This window comes from Citrus clementina, unplaced genomic scaffold (assembly GCF_000493195.1).
Source record: "Citrus clementina cultivar Clemenules unplaced genomic scaffold, Citrus_clementina_v1.0 scaffold_7, whole genome shotgun sequence".
Taxonomy (NCBI): Eukaryota; Viridiplantae; Streptophyta; class Magnoliopsida; order Sapindales; family Rutaceae; genus Citrus; species Citrus x clementina.
The window spans coordinates 4,718,464-4,742,479 of record NW_006262075.1 but is presented as its reverse complement, the minus strand read 5'-3'; the positions used below and the strand labels follow the sequence as shown (position 1 = coordinate 4,742,479).

The 24,016-nt window shown below is 31.5% G+C and overlaps 2 protein-coding genes across 5 annotated transcripts; both read right to left on the bottom strand.

Moving 5' to 3' along the window:
- Positions 1–4,766: 4,766 nt before the first annotated feature.
- LOC18037256 (protein RMD5 homolog) lies at positions 4,767–9,367 on the bottom strand. Its single transcript, XM_006426133.2, has 2 exons — positions 9,209–9,367; positions 4,767–6,185 (listed from the first exon to the last, which is right to left on the bottom strand). The coding sequence occupies exon 2, from the start codon at positions 6,142–6,144 to the stop codon at positions 4,996–4,998; it is 1,149 nt and encodes a 382-aa protein (XP_006426196.1). The 5' UTR covers positions 6,145–6,185; positions 9,209–9,367; the 3' UTR covers positions 4,767–4,995.
- A 799-nt stretch (positions 9,368–10,166) lies between these two features.
- Positions 10,167–13,579, bottom strand: LOC18037263 (tRNA-dihydrouridine(20) synthase [NAD(P)+]-like). 4 transcript variants are annotated; one of them, XM_006426132.2, is made up of 9 exons: positions 13,487–13,579; positions 13,264–13,369; positions 12,812–12,950; positions 12,509–12,617; positions 12,284–12,420; positions 11,689–11,825; positions 11,306–11,412; positions 10,767–10,894; positions 10,167–10,464 (listed from the first exon to the last, which is right to left on the bottom strand). In XM_006426132.2, exons 1-9 carry the CDS (start codon positions 13,529–13,531, stop codon positions 10,392–10,394), a joined length of 981 nt encoding a protein of 326 aa, XP_006426195.1. In that variant the 5' UTR covers positions 13,532–13,579; the 3' UTR covers positions 10,167–10,391. The 4 variants fall into 4 exon arrangements, with proteins under 4 accessions (XP_006426195.1, XP_024035919.1, XP_024035920.1 ...); XM_024180151.1 differs by lacking the exon at positions 10,167–10,464 and adding an exon at positions 10,471–10,603; XM_024180152.1 differs by lacking the exon at positions 10,167–10,464 and adding an exon at positions 10,471–10,597.
- Positions 13,580–24,016: the final 10,437 nt, after the last annotated feature.

Below are 24,016 nucleotides of genomic sequence, written 5' to 3'. Positions count from 1 at the left end.
TGTTGATACTTCTCCTTTATCCATCCATGTATAAATTTTTACGTTGGCATGACTTTAGTTACACGTTTGATAAACATAAAAGAAAGGTGAAATAAAATAAAAAAATGGGGGGTAAAGGCTTTTTGAAGCCTAAAAAGGGGAGACATTAATCTTAAGCATAAAAAAGGTTCTTCAGATGTTCTTTTCATGTAAATGCAGCAAGGAGACGCTTTTTCCATTTGCCACTCTTTTCTTCACTTTTGGCTTTGGGTACGTTACTGATGATTTTTCCTGAAATTGCGCACACTTTTTTAAATTTCTTTTTCTTTTTCTTTTTTTGCGGTATCCGTGAGTGCATACCTATTGTTTGCTCTTTCCGAATTAATTATGTTGTTATTTGGGTGTGTATATATTACCGCAGCTTGAAACGAGGGAGTCTTGAACTACTGCCCGTAGGATTTAGAAAATATTTTGGAGTTGCTTTGTTTGGCATTTCATTGGTATTTAACTGCTAACATCGGAGTTAAAAAGGAAAGAAATTATTTAAATTCAGTAACAACTTGATACAAAGTGGCGCCCCACGTCATGTCCATCACTACTCTCTCAAGCAACCCCAGATTTCGTTTCATTATTGGTATTTTCTAATGAGAACAATCAACCCCAGTTCGGACTTTCTATGTATTGCTAAAATGGAATTACAAAAATTAGTACGTACATCTATGATGATTTTAAACGCTGACTCTGAAATTCAGTTATGGATTAGGTTTCAAGTTTGTAAAGAAGATGAAATCAATGGTATTTTGTAAGGCAGACAGTGACTAGGAACTATCAAATTAATAAAGAGCTCCGCCGGTAGATTTTTAATTTCTTATTAAAAGAAGAAAGGCATATTGTAATTCAATCTTTTTGATGTTCAAGTTTTTTTTTTTAAATTACGATTAAAACTAATGTTACATCAAGTTACAATTGGAACTAGTTTACATTAATCTTGTGAAGCAGCCCAAATAATCTTAAGTAATGTTTGAGGGACTCCACTTATATTTTAAAATGGATGCATATTCCACTCATATTTCATAAGAGACATCTACTCCATATCGTATACATTTTGTAAGGGTTACATCAAATTACAATTGGGACTAGTTTACATTCACATTTTGCAAGAAACACTATACTTGCATTTCATAAAGGACACTTAGAGGTTGTTTGTTAAATGTTTGAAGTCTAAAATTTTATTAATTTCATACCTTTTTTTAAATATGTTTGTTTGTTTTTTGGAACTTATGTCTGATTTTCAGACATTTACATCTGAATAGAAAAAGTAAATTTTTGTGACTTTTATCTGAATGGAAAAATGTCTAAATGACAAATAAATATTATATTCCAAAAATATCTCTATAAAATAACTTATTTCCTAAATTATAAAATCTAATCTTTTTATTTCAATTTATAAGGACATAAATGTCAAATAACAAAGTTTAAAATGTTTTTTATTATAAAAACAAATAAGATGTCACTTATATTCATATATTTAAAAAAGTTCAGACCTATTTAGATTTCGGACAAAAAAACAAACGCTACCTTACTCTACTCACATTTCGCTCATATTTCATAAAATTCAAGTTTTTAAAAAAGATTAAATAAATGGTTTTTTGTAAGGCAAACACTAATTAGGAACTATCAAATCAATAAAGAGTTATGCCTGTAAATTTTCAATTTCTTGTTAAAAGAAGAAAGATAGATTGTAATTCAACCTTTTTGATGCTCAAGCTTTTTTTTATTATTATGGAGATATCATGACCAATGGCAGCTCGACCTATAGGTAACTTAGGCGGTTGTCTAGGGCCTCGCTTTATATGAAGGCCCCACGAGATGATTATTTTGTATATAAAAGGGGAAAGTGGGTTTAAAAGTCATTATTATTCATTTAATTTATGATTATTTTGTAATTATTTTTCCTAAATAAACTATCAAGTTCCTATAAAGTTTATTTAATGTAGTACTTAGTAGTTTTAATTTCTACAAAACCGATGAATTAATAATTTCAATTCTACAAATTCTCTATTTCATTTTTAGAATTAATGTATTATATTTTAAAAGTTTTATATTCATTTTAAACCTCTATAAAAGCCCCACATTTTATTACTTATCCATTCAATTTTTCCTCCAACAATCAGCACATGATATTTTCTTGGTGTTTGAGAGAATGAAAGAGAGAGAGGGAAAAAAATCCTACTTTCTCTACTTTCCACTCAAGAAGAAAAAGAAAAAATCTAATAGTTTTCTCTATTCTCTACGACTATTGGTCATTATTCAAATCCTCAAACAATTAATATAAACATAATTTATGATTTCATCTCAAATTTCAGATTTTATCTTTTGATTATTGCTTAATTAGTTGTGTTATTTATTTGTTCTTATTTCTTTTTAATATATTCTTTTATTCATCTACTTTTTTTTGTGTACTTGTTTTATCTATTTTGAAATAAATCTATATCGAAAAAATTTAGAGAATAGAAGAATAGAAAAATTAGTTTAATTTATAAAATTAGTAGTAAAAAAGATATAATGAGTTAAAAAAATAAGTGGAAATATTATAATTGAATTAAAATTTAATGGATTAGCAACAGTATAATAGAATTTTATTTAATAATTTTAAATTTTAGAGTGTTTAAAGAATTGATTTTCAATAAATAATATATAACTTATATATTCTTAAATTTTAAGAAAAATTAATTAAAATCATTTGTCTAAGGTCTCAAATATGGTTGAGCTGACCATGATCATGACAACTAGAACTCTACTCACATTTCATAGGGGACATGACATCTACTCCGCTTCATTCACATTTCGTAAAGGAGAAGACTTAATTGATGTTGAGAAAGATGGACGTAATTCAACATTTTTGATGCTCAATCTTTTTTCTTTTTTTATTACAGAGATATTACGACAACTAGACTACTAACATTTCATAAAAGAACGCATACTCTAATTTGTTCACATTTCGCAAGGGAGAAGACTTAATTAATTTTACATCAGATTGCAACTGTTACATCACATTTCGCAAACGAGAAAATTTGCTTGACTCAATTATATCATAATTGATGAAACAAATTAAACCCCCATAATTACTTTTATAGGAGTTCGATCACTTGCTCTCATACATTATGAAAATAGGTGTTCTCTCATTAAAGATGGCCAACGGGTCATGCCGTCCTAGCACGGCCCATCAAACCAAGGCCCACTAGGGTCCATGGGTCGGCATGACACAGCCCACCAAGTGAACATACCGTGTCATGTCGTGCCCAAATTTTGTTTAGGCATGTCACAACCAACATCACGAGCCCACATGTGCCGTGCCCAAAAAAAGCCCGTTAACCTTCTTTTTTTTCATATGCTTAGCGTGTTTTTTCAAGGCCACGTGCCTGACATACTTTATTTAAGTCCACGTGTCTGTCATATTTTTTCAAGTCCATTAGCCCATTCACTTATTAATATAATAATAATAAGAAGAAGAAGAAGAATGAACAACAACAACAATAATTTTTATTATAGAATAATTAATATTCATTATCAGTTTATAACTATTTCACAATTATATATTTAATTTCACAATAACAAATTATAATACAATAATATATAAATTTAATTCCATAGATCATAGTAATGATTAATAAAAATTAAAATTACAATCTTCAAATAATGATTACAACAAGTCACAACTTACAACTACAAAATGCGTGTTACGACTAATCACAACTACAAAAGTACAAAATATTAATTGTTAAGCATGAAATAGCGTTTATTAATATTTCATAAATGAAATATTAATGTCGTAAAATTTTAGATTTATTAGTTATAAAATCATGATATTTATAATTTTATTTATTAAAATCAAGATATTATTTATTCATTTAATAAATTATAAACATAAAACAATTAGATTTTTTTTTTAAATTAAGACTTAAATTACATTTTTAAAGCATATGCTAAAAAAATATATTAAAAATTTAATTTTAAGATATTTACAAAATCATAACATTTTATATTTATTTTTCATTAAAATTTTTTACTTTGATAATACTTTAGCCACGTGTTATTGATGGTCCACGGGTCGTGTGCTAACCCACCAATGAAGCGTACATATTACACGTCTTTTTGTGTGTTGTACTTTGGCCTATTTTTAATTATGTCGTGCTTTTAAGGCTTACGTGCCTAAAATTCTAAGCCCGAGCCAATCCACGTGTGTGTCATGCTGTACTGCGTGCCTTACTGAAATATGCTCGTGTCGTGCCGTGCTGTAAGAACACGTGTCGTGCCAGTAGCATGCCACGTGCCACCCGTCCCGTTGGCCATCTCTATCTCCCACTAAACTAAAGACCTATTACTTTTCTAATGCTCAAGTTAGTGTTAGATTTAGAAGATGCTAAAGACCTTGCTGATTCCCCGTGTTAGGCTAGAGCTAGGGTATTTATCAGCCAGAGAAGATTTGCGACGGAGCAAATCGATGCATATTCTAAGAGTAAGACAGGTCACAGGTGTATCTCATCATAGCTCCTAAGTCACAGATAACTGAAATGACGTCCATACCCATCGCCACCAACTCAATGCCCAGAACCAGAAGAACATCATGATTACATACGGCATGATACCAGCAACCTGGCGACTCCATAACAGTAACCATGAAAATCCTACATTCCTACACCTGCATACCTACGGTGAAGTATGAATAATCAGTGTCTACACCTTTCCATCATACAATCACACATCAGTGTATTTAAAACCCATGATGAATGCAATGCGGAAAGAATTTCTATTTACAACAAATGTATCATTTAACAGTTATACAACAGACCAGCTTTTTGCAGCCACCAGCATCATACGCTACCCCTGGCTACATAAGACAACACAATACAAAATAACACAACATCAGATTCTTCTAAACCTAAAAAAGTTTGTTCAGACAAGAAAGGCAAGTGTTAAATACAACCCATTGTACATATCAAGGCATGGCATGCATCAGAAATACAGCTGCCGACACTGTGCTGCATCAATATCAGATGGACAGTATGGGCACTTGAATGTCCTTGAGTGGTTCTTTGACATTTTGTTAATTGACTGCCGGCAGAGCACATGGCCGCAGGACATGATCATTGGAGGGTTATCGTCAGACGTTTGCTCTTTTGACACAGGACACACAAATATTGAATGGAACTGAAACTCCTTATCCAATTCCACCGGCACAGGCAACTGCTTCATTGATTGCCACTCCTGCTTCTTCCCTGCCATCACAGTCATAAACTTCAAGAGTGGCGGCAAAGCTTGAACACCTGCTGCTATCGTCACACTCAATGGACTTTCATAGGACTGTCCAACAAGATTGCAGAATTGCCGAGTTAGCTCCTCTGCTACTGTAACCCAATTGGTTTGAGATACTAATTGAGGGTATGGGCAGCTTTCAAGTTTTCTAGCCCAGATGAGACAAGCCATGAGCTTCTGAATCTCGTTAACATGGTTTGAAGCAAAAGGAGCAAGATTGGCTCTGGCATACTTGAGAGCTTCCTCTCTGCTTCCCTTCCGTAGTATTTCAACAAACTGTAAGCTATGAAGTTTCAGCTGAAGGTCAGATCCGTTTTGTGTGAGCTTGTCAGAGTTGGCAGCAGCCCATTTCAGTGCAGGCTCTAGGTTCCCACTCTTCATAGCTTCAAGTATTTGATACATGTCCTCGAAAATAGACAAAATAGCAGCAGAACATTCTGATTCCTTAGTCTCACTTATGAAGCAGTCACCGACTTCAAAAAGGCCCTGCCTGTAGAAATGGCTAGCAATTATTTGGTTAACTGTGTGTGTGTCAAATTCAATGTTTCTGTAAGCCTTGGATATATCTGGATTAAAAGATTTCTCCAGAATTTTTGTGTACTTGCTCAGCGCTATATTCAGTTCCTTCTGTGTGCCTTCCAGTTGACCGAGGGGTGCAATATCTTGCAACCTTCTCTTGAGTTCGGTGAGGACATATTTGTCATCAAGATGGGAGGCTGACTTCACTGTTTCCAGTGCCTTTTCAATTTCTTGGACAATTAGGTCGATCACTTCCTGGGTTTTAGAACAAGATAGCTTTTGCTTCTTCGCAACACGATCAAATGCATCCTTAATGTCATTCAGCTCCATTTTGAATTAAGCCGTATCCGTAGTTATTAGAAGGAATCAACCTAAAAAGGAAAGGAAGAATAGCCCTCCTTAGTTTGAGTATCTAACTGCAAACAATTTCAATCACTAGGCAACATGTTAAGCATAAGCAGGCTTAAGTCCAGATCAACAGCTATTCCAAAATTCAGTTACAGCAGCAGTAGCAAAGATTTCAACAAAGTGGAGAAAAGTCGTGCATTCAGTCTTACTATAAACATTAGAAGATGATGTAAATCTTCTATATTTGGAAAAAATAAATAAATAAAAAACAACAGAAGCAGCCAAATGATCTTTTATTATTAATTGAACAGACAAATTATGCAATATGAGTCCTGATTTTGTGCACCCCACAATATGGATCGCTTGCTTATTAACATTTATGAAATCAGTGGTAAATGTACATCCTCTGTGCTCATAAATCTTTGCTTTGAATAAAACAAATCAGGATCACTACTCAGCTATGAATAAAACAAACAATAGACTTAATTATAAACTCCAATAATTAAGTCAATACATACGATCAGACAGGCACTGAAGCCAGTCATCAATCAGGAATTGCGAAAGCCTAAGAACTACAATAAAAAGTGAGCACCCATATCTTTTCCTCTTTATCTCCTTCCCAACTTGTAGACTCTCATTTGCTTAGCTATTCACTGAATTATATTAATCCACCATGCAAAACTGTTTCTCTTGGTAAACCAAAGTTCACATTTCCATTTTCTATTATTAGTCAAGACAGCTCTATCTCATAACCTTGAAGCATTAAAGAAATACAACCAAGTGTATATCCACCAACTACTGGTGTCACTTAAAAGACACAGAGAAAAACCAAGGAAACTTGTTATTATTTTTTTTTTTTTGAAAAGGGAAACTTGTTATGAAAACAGTTACATCCAAATAACCCAATCAGAAAGAGCCACTAATAATGGTCAAAAAGAAAAGTAAAAACAAATTAACATAATACATAATACATAAAATATGTATACATAATGATGTGATACATCATTATGTATACATATTTTATGTATTATGTATTATTGTGATACATCATTGCTAACTGTAATGGCCAAACAACATAATACATAAAATATTTACTAAATCAATCTAGAGAATTGATACAGGAGAATATAGATTTTTCATAAGCAATGAGAAGTCTCTATGCAAAATATGATAAGATTGTCCCATGCTGTAGCAGATGATAAGTGTCCCATTTCATTCCAAAAATGCAGATTCCAATACTTTCATGACAACTTGGGACACACATGAATCGGTAAAGATACCATGACTCAAAAAACACGGATGCATGGGGTCAGGCCTCCTCAAGGACCACAGCCTAAAAGATACTAATTAAAAAAAAAAAAAATTGCATCATCCAGATAGAATGAGATCAACAATTTGAAACCAAAAAGAGCATTCTGCTTAGCAAATCATTTTTCTTAGGGTTATATCAGATAAGTGGCCAGGATTTATTTTCACAGGGCTTGTACTTGTAAGCAAATCATTCAAAACAATTTGAAACAGTGATGTAATTATGTTCTACTTAGTAAAAACTGGGTGATTATCATAAATTATAGCATCATAAACCTAAAAAGTCTTCTGAGCAATACAAGTAAAAAAGGGGAAGATCCTAATTGAGCCAAGCCAATTTTTATATCACAGCATTGTCAAATAAAGTCCATTATACATTTCATGTAATTTTTGTTTTTGCGTAAAATGATTTATTAAACTAACTGCTGAACCTACAAACATGTGTTCTTTCCTCTCCAGTTCCTTTCATTTCCATTTTCAAGTTATGCAATTTCCAAAATAATTAAGCAACTGTACTAAAATACTGATTACTATCAACTAAAATTTTTCTGAAAAGTTACCTAATAAAAGACGTAGAACTCAAAGCCTCAACCTATCAATAATAAGAATGTGCCAATTGGAAAAACTTTTATGGAGTTAAATTATATAATCCTAAAAGGCAATTTAATTAATGAATTTAGAGGACAGTTAGATGTTACAAATGCTTCGATTTATATTAACCTAAAAGTTCATAAGTCATAGCCAAAATTGATTCTAAACTCAATTTAGAAAATCACTTTTCTCTTGAAGAACGAAGATTGCACGGTAATATGTTTGCTTTCGCAAGAAAATAACTAGAAAGCACATGGTCGAGAGGAATTAGCGAAGAATGAACTCGGATACAAACTTTCCAGTTCTAGCCTCGTCATTCTCCTCTTATCATCACAAATAAACGAAGGAAAAAAATGTAATTGAACAAAAAAACCCTCTATGAAAACAATGAGGTGGTTTGCAGTAATAGAAAGTTCAATACACATATCAACAAGATAAATGGTAAAGACTGTTAATCAAATAATCATCCAATGAACTTAATATGTAAAGTTAAAACTCCTATCAAGAAGTATATACGTACTCTCTAACTCCAATGTTAAAAATATAATGAAAAATGTTTCTCATCAACTCTACAAATGTACCAACGTAGAATACTTAGGCACGGAAATACAGATGTTATTAAGGAAAGAAGTACAGAGTATAATAACAAAAATTATTAGACAACACTGCCAAATACAATGTTTCAATCATTAAATGTACTGGAAGAAGAAATGTAATTACCGATCTTAACAATACATATTTGTAGTAAGTTTCAAACTTCACCAGTAAATCAACATAAGTCAGCGTGCCAACAAATAAGATAAATAATTACAGCTCAATCAGGCATTAATAACCACTAACAGAATGACATTACTGAACATAATCTAAATAAAATAAAAATAAGGCGTCTCGTAACTATTCATAGATCAATCGCACGTGAAAAGATAAGATATTTACTCAATAACGATGCATCTACCCCTAACTAAAAAGCGTAACTAAATAGGAATGCTTGATAGTCAAACGGAAAATTAAGAAGAATCAGAAATGACGATGCATTGATACAAGACTGAAATCGTAAATTTTGTCTAATTAATGAAAGGAAAGTTGGGATTTGATCTAGGGTTACAGAACCTAAAGAGAAGGGAAACGAATATGGATGTACACATACATGCAAATTTAGAGATTAGAGAAGCCTTGGTAGAGCCAGAGGAATAGTGGAAATGTAAAACGCCTCTTGGTCTCGGTTGAGGAAGAAGCAAGCAAAGCGAGAGGGACAGAGGGATTTCGTGTATTTTTTTTTTTGGGCAAATACGGCCTTTTTGGCAAATATGCCCTTTTTATTACGAATTAATCCATTTCTTTTTGGAGGGAGTATTCGCTACGGAACGTTAGTAGAATAAGTCTAGAAGGATCACCAATCCTGGCCGTCCACTAAGTCGGTTGAAATTGTGTGAAATGATAGATATCAATCAGGTTGACGAATCACAATTTTGGGACATCATTTGCGCATCAATCATTGAATGAACAGTTACTTCTTGTTTCAGACTTCCAGTGACGAAATAAAAATTACAGAGACAAATTCGGTCTGATCCTATTTGCTTACAGACACTTGTGTCCTTATAATCAAATTCACAGGAAATACTAAACTCCCCAACAGACGGCAAGGATCGAACTCTTTTTATCTTGAGAGTTAGACAAAAATCATCAATCAAGGGGTGATTTGCTTAAACTTACCAGAAACAATAAATCTTACACAATACAAGAAAATGTTTTATTGTTTTCTATAATATATACAATAATGTATCTATGAAAATTATTAATCACTACGAGCATTTTTCCATGAAACACTTCATTTTCACCAGGTTTAACTTTTATTATTACTCACCACCCACCCCCCACCACCCACTACGTGAATCCTTAATTACACCATATATTTATGTAACCGAATCGTCAACAACCTGGGGCCCATCAGATTCCATTGGCCGTCTTCTAATGCACGAAAACGGAAGTAACACAAGTAACACATTTAACACATCATCATCATCTTGAGCATTTTCAGTTCAACTAAGAAAATCATGAACTAGGACTACCTCCTAGTTAAACCCTGAGAAATAATACACACAAAGTTTGGGATCAAAAATTTTAGTCTTTTGCTATCTGTGTTCAAAGAATACAAGTACGTGAGTTTGCCACATACGATGGCCCCTGAGCATCAATAAAAAATCATTATCAACCGACTTCATCAGCCCCATTCAGCTTGAGCTGATTCACAACTATATAAAACTTGGCGTCAAGATAATGTATACGGTGGTTTTGTTCAATTTGGACAATAGACACTACCCTCGACAAACTCATCTGCTTCCATTGACCAAGAATCGGTTCTCATTCACAAACTGGTAGTACTTCTCCTCCTCATAGAGTTTCCTGGAAATCAATTTTAGAGCATAAGCTCATGATATACCATTGACAAAAAGACTTAAGTGAAGGCAACACATCCAGCTACACACAACTTCTCAGTTGCAGGAATCTTTTGTTGCAAGTGAAGCTTCTCACACTGCTGCAACTATTACAAGTTCACATTTTAAGGCTTATTTTAAAAGAGAGAAGATCTAGAATATGCTACACAATGTACAAAATTAAAATCAGTGACAACCAACATGCCCGGTGGGCGAAGGTAATAACTCAATTTTTTCATTTTTCTCAAGTTGAGAACACTCAAAACTTACGCTATATCTGCCAAGGTTTCTGACTTGATGATAGCCTTCCCCTCTGGGAGTTCAAGGGAAGAATAATGCATTATCATTTCCTTCAACGTATGCTTTGTGCTTTTAACATCATTTTCCCATAAGATGCTCTGTAATTAAAAGTGGAAAACATGTAAGCACACAGAACTCCAATTCCAGTATATGATGCGAAATCTTCTCTATATCACAAACGATTGCTAAGAAAAATTACAAAATTGTGTTTTTTTTTTTTTCCTAAGCAGGGGATTTCCAAGGATTTTTATACCCAGAAATCCTTGGACCAATCTATGTTCACCAAGTTGAAAGCTGGGGGGCTATTGCAATTCTACAATCATTTTTCCAAGCAGATGGCCTGGGATAGGGTTTAAATCTTAGTTGAATCACAGGGTGGCCTTAACCAACCAGTAAGCCCTTGGTTGTAATATTGCCATATTAGATTTCAACAAAGAATTCGCATTTGTTTCAAAATGAAAAAGAGGACACGCAAGTTAACTGAATTGCAGGTCATGCGAGAAAATAACCTTTCGAACATACTCTCTTTTCACATCTTCCCAGTGTAGTTTTCCCTGGGAGGAGAATATCGAAGCATTCCAGAGAGCTCCTCTAGCAGCCATCACCGATGAGGCACCTTTGAATAAAAAAATCACTCAGAGTGTATAAATAAGAATGAAATGCAACATAGAAGTATGTAAAGTGTTAAATTTTGTCTTGGATGTGGCCCAATTCTGCTGACTAATAGGAATCTTCCATTAAGAGACATTATCCTCAAGGAGAATTCATAATTGAAGTATACATACAGTTTTTAGAATTTCCACTCTAATAACTAATATTAAACAGTTTAGCAATGCATATGAAAACAAAGAAGAAAAGAGCACATCATTAGAAGAGTAGTAATTATGGCTACCTGTTGCAGTTTTAATGCGTTGAAAATCATCATATTCAAAGACATCACCATTTGCAATTACTGGAATAGACAATGCTGCTACAATATCAGCAATCTCACCCCACTTAGCTGGATCCCTTGGCCTATCGACTACTTTTCTGCAATTTATTAGAGGAATACGCACAAGCGACAAAACACAGTTAACAGGATAGCCTACATTAAAATTTTCCAAAATATGACATAGATGATACTAGATTTTCAACTGCAAACATTAAGAATGCCTCTGATTTTGAAGTTTTTTCGTGGATGTGTATGGTGATACTGGATTATGAGAAAACATAATATTATGTTTTCCATTTCTATATTACCAATGCCAGATTTTTTATTTATTTAATTTCCTTTCACTTATGGAGAACGGTGCAATTTCCAAGGCAATGCTTATGGACTTTCATGATCGTGACATGAGATAAATCTTTCACCACAAATCATTCAGAAATTTAAGTATGTCACTACCCAAATCTTTCCTGGACAGATGTAAACGACAATCGCTGAGGTGACTAGTGAGTTATGCAAAGCTAACATCCTTAGCAAAACAGATGTATTACTTAGAGATGACCTTCCATGGACAGCGAGAGCAGAAACACCTGTTTTCTCGATTTGCCTAGCTAGTTCTACAGTATCCTGAGACGATTTTAAAAGTCGAATCTTGCATGTCACTGGCACATCCAAGTTCCTCTTTAGCATTGTCAAAATCTGGAATGAAGAAGTAAAATGCCCAAGGGTTAATCAAGCACTTTCAAGATGAAATGAAGAGATATCCCCAAGGATATGCGAAGCATACATCATGAATGAGCTCCGGCTTAGACAACAGTGCAGCACCCATGCCTCCACTCACAGAAAACGATTTGGGGCAGCCCATATTAATATCTATTGCAGCAACATCTTTACACCTAGAACAAGAAATTCCCCATAAATAATAAGTAATCAAATCAGAGCGATGAGAACTCTTAACCAGCATAATTGCATCTAAAAAACACAGGTGATATAAGAAAGTTCAGTGATAACAGTAGTTGTCTTTGTTGATACAACCAAGTTTGTAATAAATATAAAAGCGAAAGAGAAAGCAAAAACTAAGTTAACGTACACCATCTTGGCAGCAGTTAAAGCCCTCACAGCATCAGAAGTTCCCATTTGAAACACTACGTGGTTTCTTTCTTGATGACAAGTTCTAAATACAACACTATCTGTTCCCTTCTCCACAAAATCTGTAGACCCAATGTATTCTGGACAAGAACGAAGATATGAGATTCCAAAAGTTAAAATACAAACAGCAAGGGACAGGACTCTTTCCCTCTAAAACTTCAAACAACAATTGAATTCAATAGCTATTAATTATCCACATATCAGAAAAATAATATTCTGGTAAATCCATAAAACATCTGTACAAGAAATGTTTCCGCTTTGTAAACTTTATCAAATTTATTGCAATTTGTAATTCTCAAGCCACATAAATGCAATGCCAAACTTAAAAGACTAGTTAATTTGTAATTTGAAATATGTAAATAAGCATCAACTATAGCTTAACGGAAATGGCACCGTTAACTCTGCGTTCACACTTGAGCAGTTTGTGATCAATAATCTCCTCCCCGTACGTGATATCTGCGCCATATTGAGCAGCTAACAACCTAAAAGGCAGCGTGCCCTAAAATAGGCATGAACAAATTAATAACTAAAGGAATAACGAAAGTATAATAAATAAATAAACACTAAAATTTGATCGCGGGGAGAAAATTAGGACAGAGGTCTGGTCTTGACTCACAACGCGAACCATGGGAGCGAGAACGAGCTTGTTCTGGTAGTCCATGTTTTCCGCCTTCAGTTCACAGCTAAGGTCGGTCAATCAACGTTTTAAATTTATTTAAGGGAAAATATAATTTCCCCTAATTTTGTTCTGACTCATCAAGTTAGCACCATAATTTGGTAAAAACTATATTTTATTATCAAATATTTATGTTATTAGTAATAAACCACTATTTCGTTGAAAATAAGTTAATATATAACAAAATATAAGTTAAAAGTAGATTTTTCCCGTGGACCATAAAAGGGGATTTTATCCTTTGAAAAGAAAGAATTACAAAAGATAAATTTATCATTTGTCCAATTAAAGTTTTTTGATATATCAATTTAGTATTGAGATTTCTTAAAAATTATAATTTACCACTTAATATTTCAATTGTTATCATTTTACCACTAAAACGTTAAAAATAACTAAATATTTAACTTAGAGTGTGAACGATAATTTTGTCATTCGAAAAGAAAGAAGTTACAAAAGAGAAATTATTCTAGAAAAGTAGCCATTATGTTAGAAAAATGGTTTTTTTTTATCATATAAACATATTGTTGTGCATTCAAATATCAAATGCTAAGTAATACAAACCAAACATTTCAATTATGATAACATCATTCAACACCAGCAACCCTAAGTCATTTCGAACACTATAATGGTAACCAATACTCTAAATTTAACGCTTAATCATTCAACAATTATGTTAGCATTTTGGCTTTAACATGAAATTTCTTAAATGCCCTTATAATAACGGCAAATGTTTTACTGTGTTAATGTTTCAGTGTTAAAGTAATAATAACTTAAACATTATGTAATAAAATTTAGTTTTTAAAAAACTTTAGCACTGAATTGATATGTTAAAAAACTTCTAGTGAATAAGTAATAATATCTCTTTCACAATTGAACGGTGCGTTTTGAGTTTAATATAAAATTTCTTAAATGTATTTATGACATTAGCAAGTTTTTAACTGTGTTAACAGAATAATGGTGAAGTGCTAACATCATAAATATTTAGTGGTAAAATATAATTTTCACTAAACCATGATACTAATTTGATGTGTCAGATAAATTTAGGTGGAAAAAAATGATAATATCCTTTATTTAAAGAGCAATGATATTTAATTCTATCTCATTAAATCTCTTTTTCTGGTTTTAATTTAAAATAATTAATAAAATAATTTAAAATTTTAAAATTTTAAAATTTTAAAATTTTATCGTTTCTTTTCTCTCTCCTCTCTCATTCTCATTTCTCCCCTAATTTCTTTCATTCTTTACGTTACCAAACACCCATCACAACAATAAAATCTCTCTATAAAAAAAAATAAAAAATCTCAAGCTAAAAAATAAAAGATGGTTTCAATTTCTTTTTTTTTTTACAATTTTTACTAATTTCATTTATTTATTTAATGAATTATTACTTTTAAAACATACATGGACATGAATAATTTTAACAAAGGAAACAACTTTGGTATTTAGGTGAAATTTTTGAGGAGAGCTTACGGACATAACTGTATAAGAAGACGAGACTTAAATACTTAATATGAGCTATCGAACTAAAAACAATGAATTAAGTGTATTTTAAAAAATATGTAAAGATAATTGAGAAGTGTGGCATGTTGAGATAATTTGAACGTTCAAGTATCATTTCTCTTATTCAAACGGCCAAGATATTAAAATGAGTAATAATATTTAACCATCCAATTTATCTCATTATCCCTCGCTTTTTAGTTTATCTGATTTATTTCTAAAAATACTCTTTTAAAAAATTAATATTATTTTTTTATTTGTTTTCTTCTTCCTCATCTGCGCACACACACTGTCTCATTTCGATTCTTTCTGTCAAATCTCGAAAATGAACATTCCATCCCTTTTAGATCGAAACCACATATTCTGGATTGTTTTAATCTCTGAATCACAAATGGGTGACAGGTGTTCTTTTGATGGCTCTAAATTTGGTGGTTCCGTCCACTATTCATCTTTAGGCAGCACTGCTTATGAAAAGTTACAAATTGGGCACCAATATTCATCTCATCAGCTGTCATAAGTCATCAGTTCCCTATATGTGCAAATCTTGAGTTTGTAGCAAAGAAGTAATGTTTATCCTTAGATTTCAAACAAGGACGTACGCCATGATATTGATCCTCACGGAGAGATGATCCTTCTTGATTTATCATTGGTGGAATGTGTCGGTAAGGATTAAGAAATAAAGAGTAATGTTAGGTGTAAAGAAGCACGAGAAAAAGACAAGAGAATTTTATTCTCTCTCTCCCTATCCTTTTCTTTTTTATTTCTCTTGTCTTTTTTCTCGTGCTTCTTTTCACCAAGTATTTTCCAAAAATAAATCAAAATCTAGTCAGCTAAAAATAATTTTAAGCCAGATAAATAAAGTTGCAGTAGTCACAATTGCTCTCAGTGAACAAGGAGATGATGAATGCTTCAAATTTGGAGGGCAGCATTGTAGAATGCAAGGAAATACATGGTGGACCATTGGAACAACAGGGCAATACAAAATCAACACCCTCTCATGAGCAGGTAAAGGAGACAGGGTAAACATTTATGAATTTGGCAAGTAAAACACTTGAGAGAGCAATATAAATCGATTGAGAAAAGAAATTAACATTTTTTTTACCAATTTTTTAGTAATGATAATTATGAAAATATTTATTATTAATTGAAAAGTGGGGGTAGGAATTAGGAAAGGTAAAATGAGGGCTTCAATAAAGTTTGGATTAACAAACTATAAACTATAAAGCTACCTCAATTCGAGGCCCAATGAAATAAACAGATGTCACCAGTACATGTTAATTGGGCTTGATTTTTTTTGAATTTGGGCTTGGTGTTTAATGCCAAAATTAAAGATACACATTGACGCCACATGCAAAATTAGAGTTAAACCTCATGATTTAAAACTCCTATGGAACCCCACTTGTTTATTTAGAGCACTTACTTTTGTTAAAATTACGAAAAAAGACAAACATTCTAATAGAATTGATTAGATTCTAAACCTTTTTTTATAATAAAATTAGGTAATTTATTACTTCATTGTCACAAAATTATTTTGAGTTTATTAAACAAATTAATTATCACATAAATTAGGATTTAAACATGGGAGGGTTTCTAATTTGCAGGTGAAAAATATTTTAATTTATTTATATTCGTAAGTATGCATTATGTGATTTTCTCTAATAGAGTTTTATAAAATTTTACGGAGGTGTGAAAATCATTACTTAAAAGACGAGAATGTTGAATACAAGCCTTCCATGAGAGATATTTGGTCCGCTTGTAACAAGTTGTTTTTGACATCAAATTTCAATTCATTTTTTCCAATTTACTTGAATTAAATTTAAATAATTAGCCTATACGGAAGAGTCATTAGCCAAACTGATGAATTTGAAATTTTCAGCATATGATCGAAAGACTACTAGTCAAAATTATGGAAGAATATCGAACATGATCGATTAGGATTTTAAAAAATTGATCTAAAAGGACTATATTGTAATGTAAACTATCCCTCAAATTACATTATCATATGTGTAAAAAAGGTGGGGACGTTTCCAACCTATTAATTTTTATAAATCAACACCAATTTCAGAAAAATAATTGTAATAAGTTTACACTATTTTTTAATTAAATAAATTAACAAACGTTTTGACAATTAACCAACTAAGTCTTTCTTATGAGGGAAAAGTCATCTACGTACTTAAAGGTTCATTTAAATAGTCACATAAACCATCTTAATTTCATAAATGCTCACACAGATTCATTTTCTATGATTATTACTCTTTGATTATAACAAAAAAAAATAACTTTAAATAAAAATTTATAATAAATACGGAATATAATTTAAAATAATCTAAAATATAAAAATGATAAATTTTGTAAATTATTTTGAATAATTAAAAAAGTAAGTTAATATTATTAATCTGTAAAATATGTTTTAACATTAATAAAATCAATTTCGTAGATTAATAATACTAAAACAATTGTATTTGACATTAAAAATATTATAAGAAAGGAGAAAAAATCACCTATGTCCCCAAAGTTTACTTGAATTTTCATTTAAATCCCTTTAGTTTTAGAAATCGTCATATAGGCCTTTTTCTTACTATTATACTATTTGATTATTGTAAAACATTTTATAATAAATACAAATCTAGAATCCCCCTCTATCAAAGTGATCAAGAAGGAAGGCAAGCTAGCTCATTAGTTTTTGTAATAAATAACATAACATATAAATACAAATAAAATATTAAAATAAATATAATTGATGTGTCATGCAAATTATTTTTAATATTAAGCTATATTAATATAGCTTTAAGATAAGTTTTATATGACTATTTTATCTTAATAATATAAAATAATTGAATTATCCTATAAAACATGTGCTCTTGTATCTAATAGTTAGATGTTTAATTTTATTTGATTAAATCTCCAAGCTCTATTTTATTTGTATTTTTTTAAAAAAATGTGGACTTGCTGTAATTAATTTTTTGAAAAGGATGGATTTATAAATAATTGTGCAGTGAAAATATCATCACCCATAAAAAAATAAATAAATAAAAGGACCATTGGTGACAAAATCGAGGGTGCCAAGTTCCTTTCATTCATTTGACAAAGTGTCTATGGAAAGAAAATTTGAAGTTCAATAAATTATGTAAGAAATGTTTGAATGCCTGATTGAAATGTCGCCATAACCATAGAAGGTTTAAAATAAATGCGCTCTTTGGAATTCTAGTGGACAAGACAAAAGCTCCAACTTGTACATTCAAGCCCAAAAGAGTCACTGGCTATTCCTGATGGTCAACCCAACCCGCTAATTTCAACTCAAGGGCTGGCAAGATATTTTATAAGAGATATTATCATTTCACTATTAAAATTATTCTAAGAAATCATATCAGTGTTATGGTTTACTGAAAAATATATTTTACCACTAAATAATTTTTCCGTTATTAATTTATTGTCCTTTCGTTAAACAAATATTAATGTTTAGTTAAAAATGAGTTCTCCAAGAGAATAAAATACAAGTTTATCTTTTAAAAAGAAAGAATCAATGAACAAAAATAAGATTTAGAAAACAAATGAAAATTGTAATTAATAAAAAATAATGAACAATATGAAGAATTACAACAAATGACAAAAAAAATTAATAAAAAATTATACTTCAAAATTAATATTATAATCTATGAAACTCAAGCATTAATCACAACTAAAAATAATAACAATTTAATTAAGGAAAAAAAATAATGAGAGAGAGGGGCTGATTTTAGGGTTATCAATTTCCTAATTCTTTAATTATTTCCCTTGAAAATTTTTACTTTGTTTTATTGTTTATTTTACATTTGCAACGTAATGTTGTGGCTTCAACAAGAAATGTTTTTTTATGTCTTTATGACACCAATAAAACATCTATAAATTTTTAACATTTTTAACAGAATAGTGATAAATTTACAACGGCGCAAATGTTTGGTGGTAAAATACACTTTTTAACAAACTATTGTAATGACATGATATGTTAGAATAACTTTGATGGAAGGATTCACTCTCATTTAAGTGAAAATACTACTCACATTCGACGAGTAGTTGTAGCTTTACAAATTGAATCGAGATCACAAATCAAACACTCCCCACATATTACCTTCAAAAATTCGTTTTCCCAAGTGCCTTCGTTTTTCTCCCAAGTGCCTTCGTTTTTCTAACCTTCAACTTCACAGCCATGTTAGTTTGATCACAGGTAGACAAGGCTCAAAGTTGGAGTTTACTAGGCCAACTCCAAAGTAATTTTTTAACAACGAGATATTCAATGGACACTGCCAAATTTTCCTCCAAGTTTGGAAAACTCTCCCACCCACCTCACCACCATTACCATCTACGTTTATTTCCCCAAGAAAGTAACGTACAGTTACCACCTCCCCCTAAACCAAACAAATCTTGGCCAGACCATATCCTAATATTTCATGCTAATGCTGACCTCCTATTTGACGCGTCAACATCACAAGATTCATTGGCCCATTTAAAAGCAAAATTTCCATACCCACTCCCACATATCCCCTCCCCTAGTTATTGATAAAGATATATCTAAAAGCCAGCCTTTAAAAAAAAAAATTTCTCAATAATATATACATACTATATAACGTGTGGAAAAACACGGTGATTTGTTATCTTAAGGTAAGATTGCATTGTCTGTCGTTTGATCCAGCCGGCTACAACCTCGCGTCCCATCTTGAGTGAAACCACGCAAATTCGTGAAAAAAGTTACAAGATTTTTAATGGTTTCATGTGAATGGACCGCGTAATTCATGTGTAAATTTGAAGTTATGGACTTGAAATTTGATGTCCAGTTGTTGTTACGCATCATTGTCATTAACTTTGTTGCAGATAAAAGAATGAAGATATTGAGATACTGATTCCCATAATTTTGTCATTCTCGTGGCCCTCATCCAAAGCAGTTTCTGCGAACGATGCCTACATTATCATCAACTCGGCCCTTCACGAGACTTTGCCTTTTTCACTCTCCAATCACAATATTCTACTTTACGAACACTGAAACACGGGGAATCTTAGCAACCCACTGGATAGTCTAGTGGTTGTCTTGTTTTGTGAATCAGGGGGAAGGTTTGAGTCTTTTTCTTGTTGAGATAATTTTCTTTTTCTCCCGCGAATGTACGATACATTCAAGTAAGCCCAAACAAGCATTAGATTAAGAGTAATTTTTTTTTCCTTAAATATTCCGAGAATTTGTTCCTTATAGCATGATTATATGTACGATTTTAGAAACCGAAATAAGGTATTTTGAACTTGTTCATGTTCGTGAATGCTAACTAATCTTTGCCTACTCTGAGGGGTTGAATAATGAAATAAAGGTAGATTGTGTCCGCTTGTTGCATAGTTAATGCCACCACACAACACATGGTTACAATCTGTTTCCAAGATAAACATCAAACTAGTCCAAAAATGGAACGTGACGCGGAGCCATGTGGCCACGATTCGCCAGCTGAAACTGAGAAAAAGTAGACGCTTCTTTTATCCTTTTTTTTCCTCTAAAAATTTCAACACAAGCACATCTGCAAAAGATATTCATAGTTTTACATATGTCTTCTTTCAAATAATTATTGATTTAAATCTAGATTCAGTGTTAATTTATTTATTTATTTTTTAAATAAGTTTTCACTTCACAAATCTTTTGTGTTCTTTAACAAAACAAATATTACATAATTATATAATATATTTGCATCAATTGCAAGGAATTTTATTGGCAAAAGACACAAAATTCTTCAATCTCTTAGGAATTGATGGTCCCCTCTAATCGTGTAGCAAAGTCTAACGATGTGTCGACCCAGTAATAAACATGGACTAATGAATCGTGGCATGTAACCATGGACCATAAGTCTATAACATGGATAATTCTAGAATACATCTGTTGTATTACAATCATTTAATGCCTGCATGACATGTGTAATTGAGTTTAATACAACCACTACTTGAATGATAGTTTACAAAACAAATGTATATTTGTCATGATATTATTTACTTATTGTATGAGTGACATAATACAACATATGTATTCTAAAATTTCTCAACATGAATAACATACACTAAAATAGTAAAATTCAAGAATGAATTGGAGTCCTAGCAATAGCTGAGACTCGACCTCTCCATTTAATAAGGATTTATTTAGCCTCCTATTTTGGGAATAGAATAAAATTTTCTCTAATATTAAGTGAGTTATTGTTCAAATTATGTCATATTAAAATTATGAAGGAAAATTTCAATTACTATTTGATTCAAAATATCGATAGAATTATAATTATAATATATCTGTATTTAAAATAATAATAATAATAATAATAATCTTACCCCCTCCGGTCTCCGCCCCAAAAATTTGAAAATTAAAACAAGAGATATGTTTTATGATGTCAGCGACGCCGTATCAACTGTAAGGAGGCTTATACCTCGGACGGTTTGCTTAAAAGGTTAATGACGTGGCGAAAGATTTGGAAACCGTACATCTATTATGACCGAAAGATAACGGCTGACGTAGACGTCATGTTATGAACAGCTGTCAATATTGAAAAGATAATTGTGCAACTTCTTTTCTGTCCTTCTCAGGAGTACAGCTAACTGACGGCTGACCCCTTTTTTATTTTTATTTTTTTTCCTTTTAATGCCAAAGGACGGCTCCGATTTGAGCTGACGGACTCGAACACGTGACTTTTGAATGGGTCTTCGTTCTTACCGCGACTGTGTGTTATATTTTTTGTGGTCCGAATGCCTACCCACCGTTGATAACATTATCGCTTGACAAAAACATTGACGGCGTTGAGTTGGTTATGGTCTAAATACTCACGTTCACTCAGCAATTACTTTATTATTTTTTTATTTTGTCTACATGGTGAATCATGTTGGAGTCAATTCCTTTTTTTTTTTTTTAAACATTTCACAGTCATAAAAATATTTAAAATTTGATCCACATATTCAATTTATTAGTAAGTAATTATTGTGTTATGTTTTCATTTAATATATAACCTATAGCACCACATATTCAATGTATTATTAAGTAACTAATATATTATGCTTCTAAGAAATTTATATCTCAATTGATGATTATTATTATATATCGTAGAACAGGACATCATTTGGTATTTAAATTTTGTAACATTACTCTTAAATGGTACCTAAATATAAATCGGTATGTTAATTTAAAGTTTCCTTAGATTTATTATTTTCTTCATCTTTAACTAAAATACTGTTTCTATTAAAAAAAAACTACTTATACAAGTTAATGTCACATGGTACTTTTGAGTAGATAAAATTATAAATTTCAAATGGGATTAGTGAAAATTAAAATGATGGATTACACGACATTGATCAAGTAGTACCGCTATATTAATTTGTGTAAATTATTTGTGAGTATAATATTATTCTCCTAAAAAAATTATCAGTGTAATAAATTAATTATATGCAATTTTGGCAATACATAATCCAACTAACAAATTTCATGTTGACATTTCCATCACAAATTTTAAAGCAGATCACTGTGTCACGTGTTTTTTTTTTTTGGGCTAGAGAACTAGTCAAATATTATTACACAAAGAGAGCAACATATCTTAACCATTTTTACTTTTGCTAATTTCGGCGAGACTTATTAAGGGAAATACCATAAATTGGTGTGTAAGCATATACGAAAAAGCATGGTTTCATTATCATGTGAAGCTTCCCCCTTATGATTTCAATAGATGGCTACTGACGAGTGAGTGATGATATTTCATTATCAGTAGTACTGTACATCCCAAATTTTTTATTCTAAAAAATTATCTCAAATGATGTGTTATTAATTAAGTAGTTGATAATTCTTTATAAGATCAAAGTAAATTAATTGTATTATTTTACCAACCAATTAATAAATGACACATCATTTGAGATAATTTTTTAGGATAAAAAATTTGGAATGTGTAGCATTACTCTTTCATTATTGATTTGAAAGACACGGTTTCCATACAATGCATTAAGGCTTTGGATTGTGGCAATAAATTTTGTTATCCATTAACTTCTTTCAGTTCTTTGGCTATATTGCAATAAATTTCTTTTGTAACACATTAAATACCACCATATCAGTTTATATATACTCTATAGTTATAACATCGTTTTCTTTCGAGTTGTGAGTATTAATATGTAGTAAGTTAAGCTGGTATTAATTTCCAATTTTGTATTACATGGTACCCTACATCAATTTAGTACTTATTATGATTGTGATTTGCAACACTGTGGAGCACTATATTGTTGATTTAATATATAAAAATTATAAAAAATTTAGTTATATTAGAATTGCTTCACGATGAAATACTGATAAAAACCATATGGTTATAGAGGTAAAAATTAAATTTGTACTTAATGATACAATTTGATAATCATTATTAGAGCTATACGTCGAGCGATTCTACCATAATCACTGTCAAATCACATGAATTTTCAATATTCATTGTTGTTGTTATTATTATTATTAATATTTCCAGAAAAATCATTTATTCATTATCTGCCACATCTAGGACACATAGGCACGCTGCTCAATAACGATGGGAAGATTTGATTAATCAGAACCATTAAACAAAGAGAAAAGAAGTGGGCCCTTGTCAGTCCCAACAGTTCTGCTTGTGGCGACCGGACGCCGAGTAACTTTCCCAACTTTGCTTGTAAATTAAAGGGTTATTTCCACCCAACCCCCAAATCTTTCGATATTTTCCACCATGCACCCACGCTTTTCGATATTTTTTACCGCGCACTCAATTCCGTTAATTTGACCGTTATTTTTAATGGAGCTATTTGAAAGTTAATGAAATATCTGAAATACCCTTTATCTTGAATTAGAAAAGAATTAAATGAGATAAAATATTAATCTAATAATTAATATTTACATTAAAAATTCTTAATTAAATATAATTAATAATAATCCCATCAATTAACTTATCAAATAAATTTAATTTATCATCATCAAATAATATTTAAGGC

What these genes read in the sequence shown, in the direction of transcription:
- LOC18037256 (XM_006426133.2), bottom strand. Translation starts at nt 6,144, where the DNA reads ATGGAGCTGAATGACATTAAGGATGCATTTGATCGTGTTGCGAAGAAG.
- LOC18037263 (XM_006426132.2), bottom strand. Translation starts at nt 13,531, where the DNA reads ATGGACTACCAGAACAAGCTCGTTCTCGCTCCCATGGTTCGCGTT. An exon ending in GTGTGAACGCAGAGTTAACG is followed by an intron (nt 12,951 to 13,263) that starts GTGCCATTTCCG and finishes GTTCTTGTCCAG; the next exon opens with AATACATTGGGTCTACAGAT. An exon ending in GCTCTCGCTGTCCATGGAAG is followed by an intron (nt 11,826 to 12,283) that starts GTCATCTCTAAG and finishes AATAAATTGCAG; the next exon opens with AAAAGTAGTCGATAGGCCAA.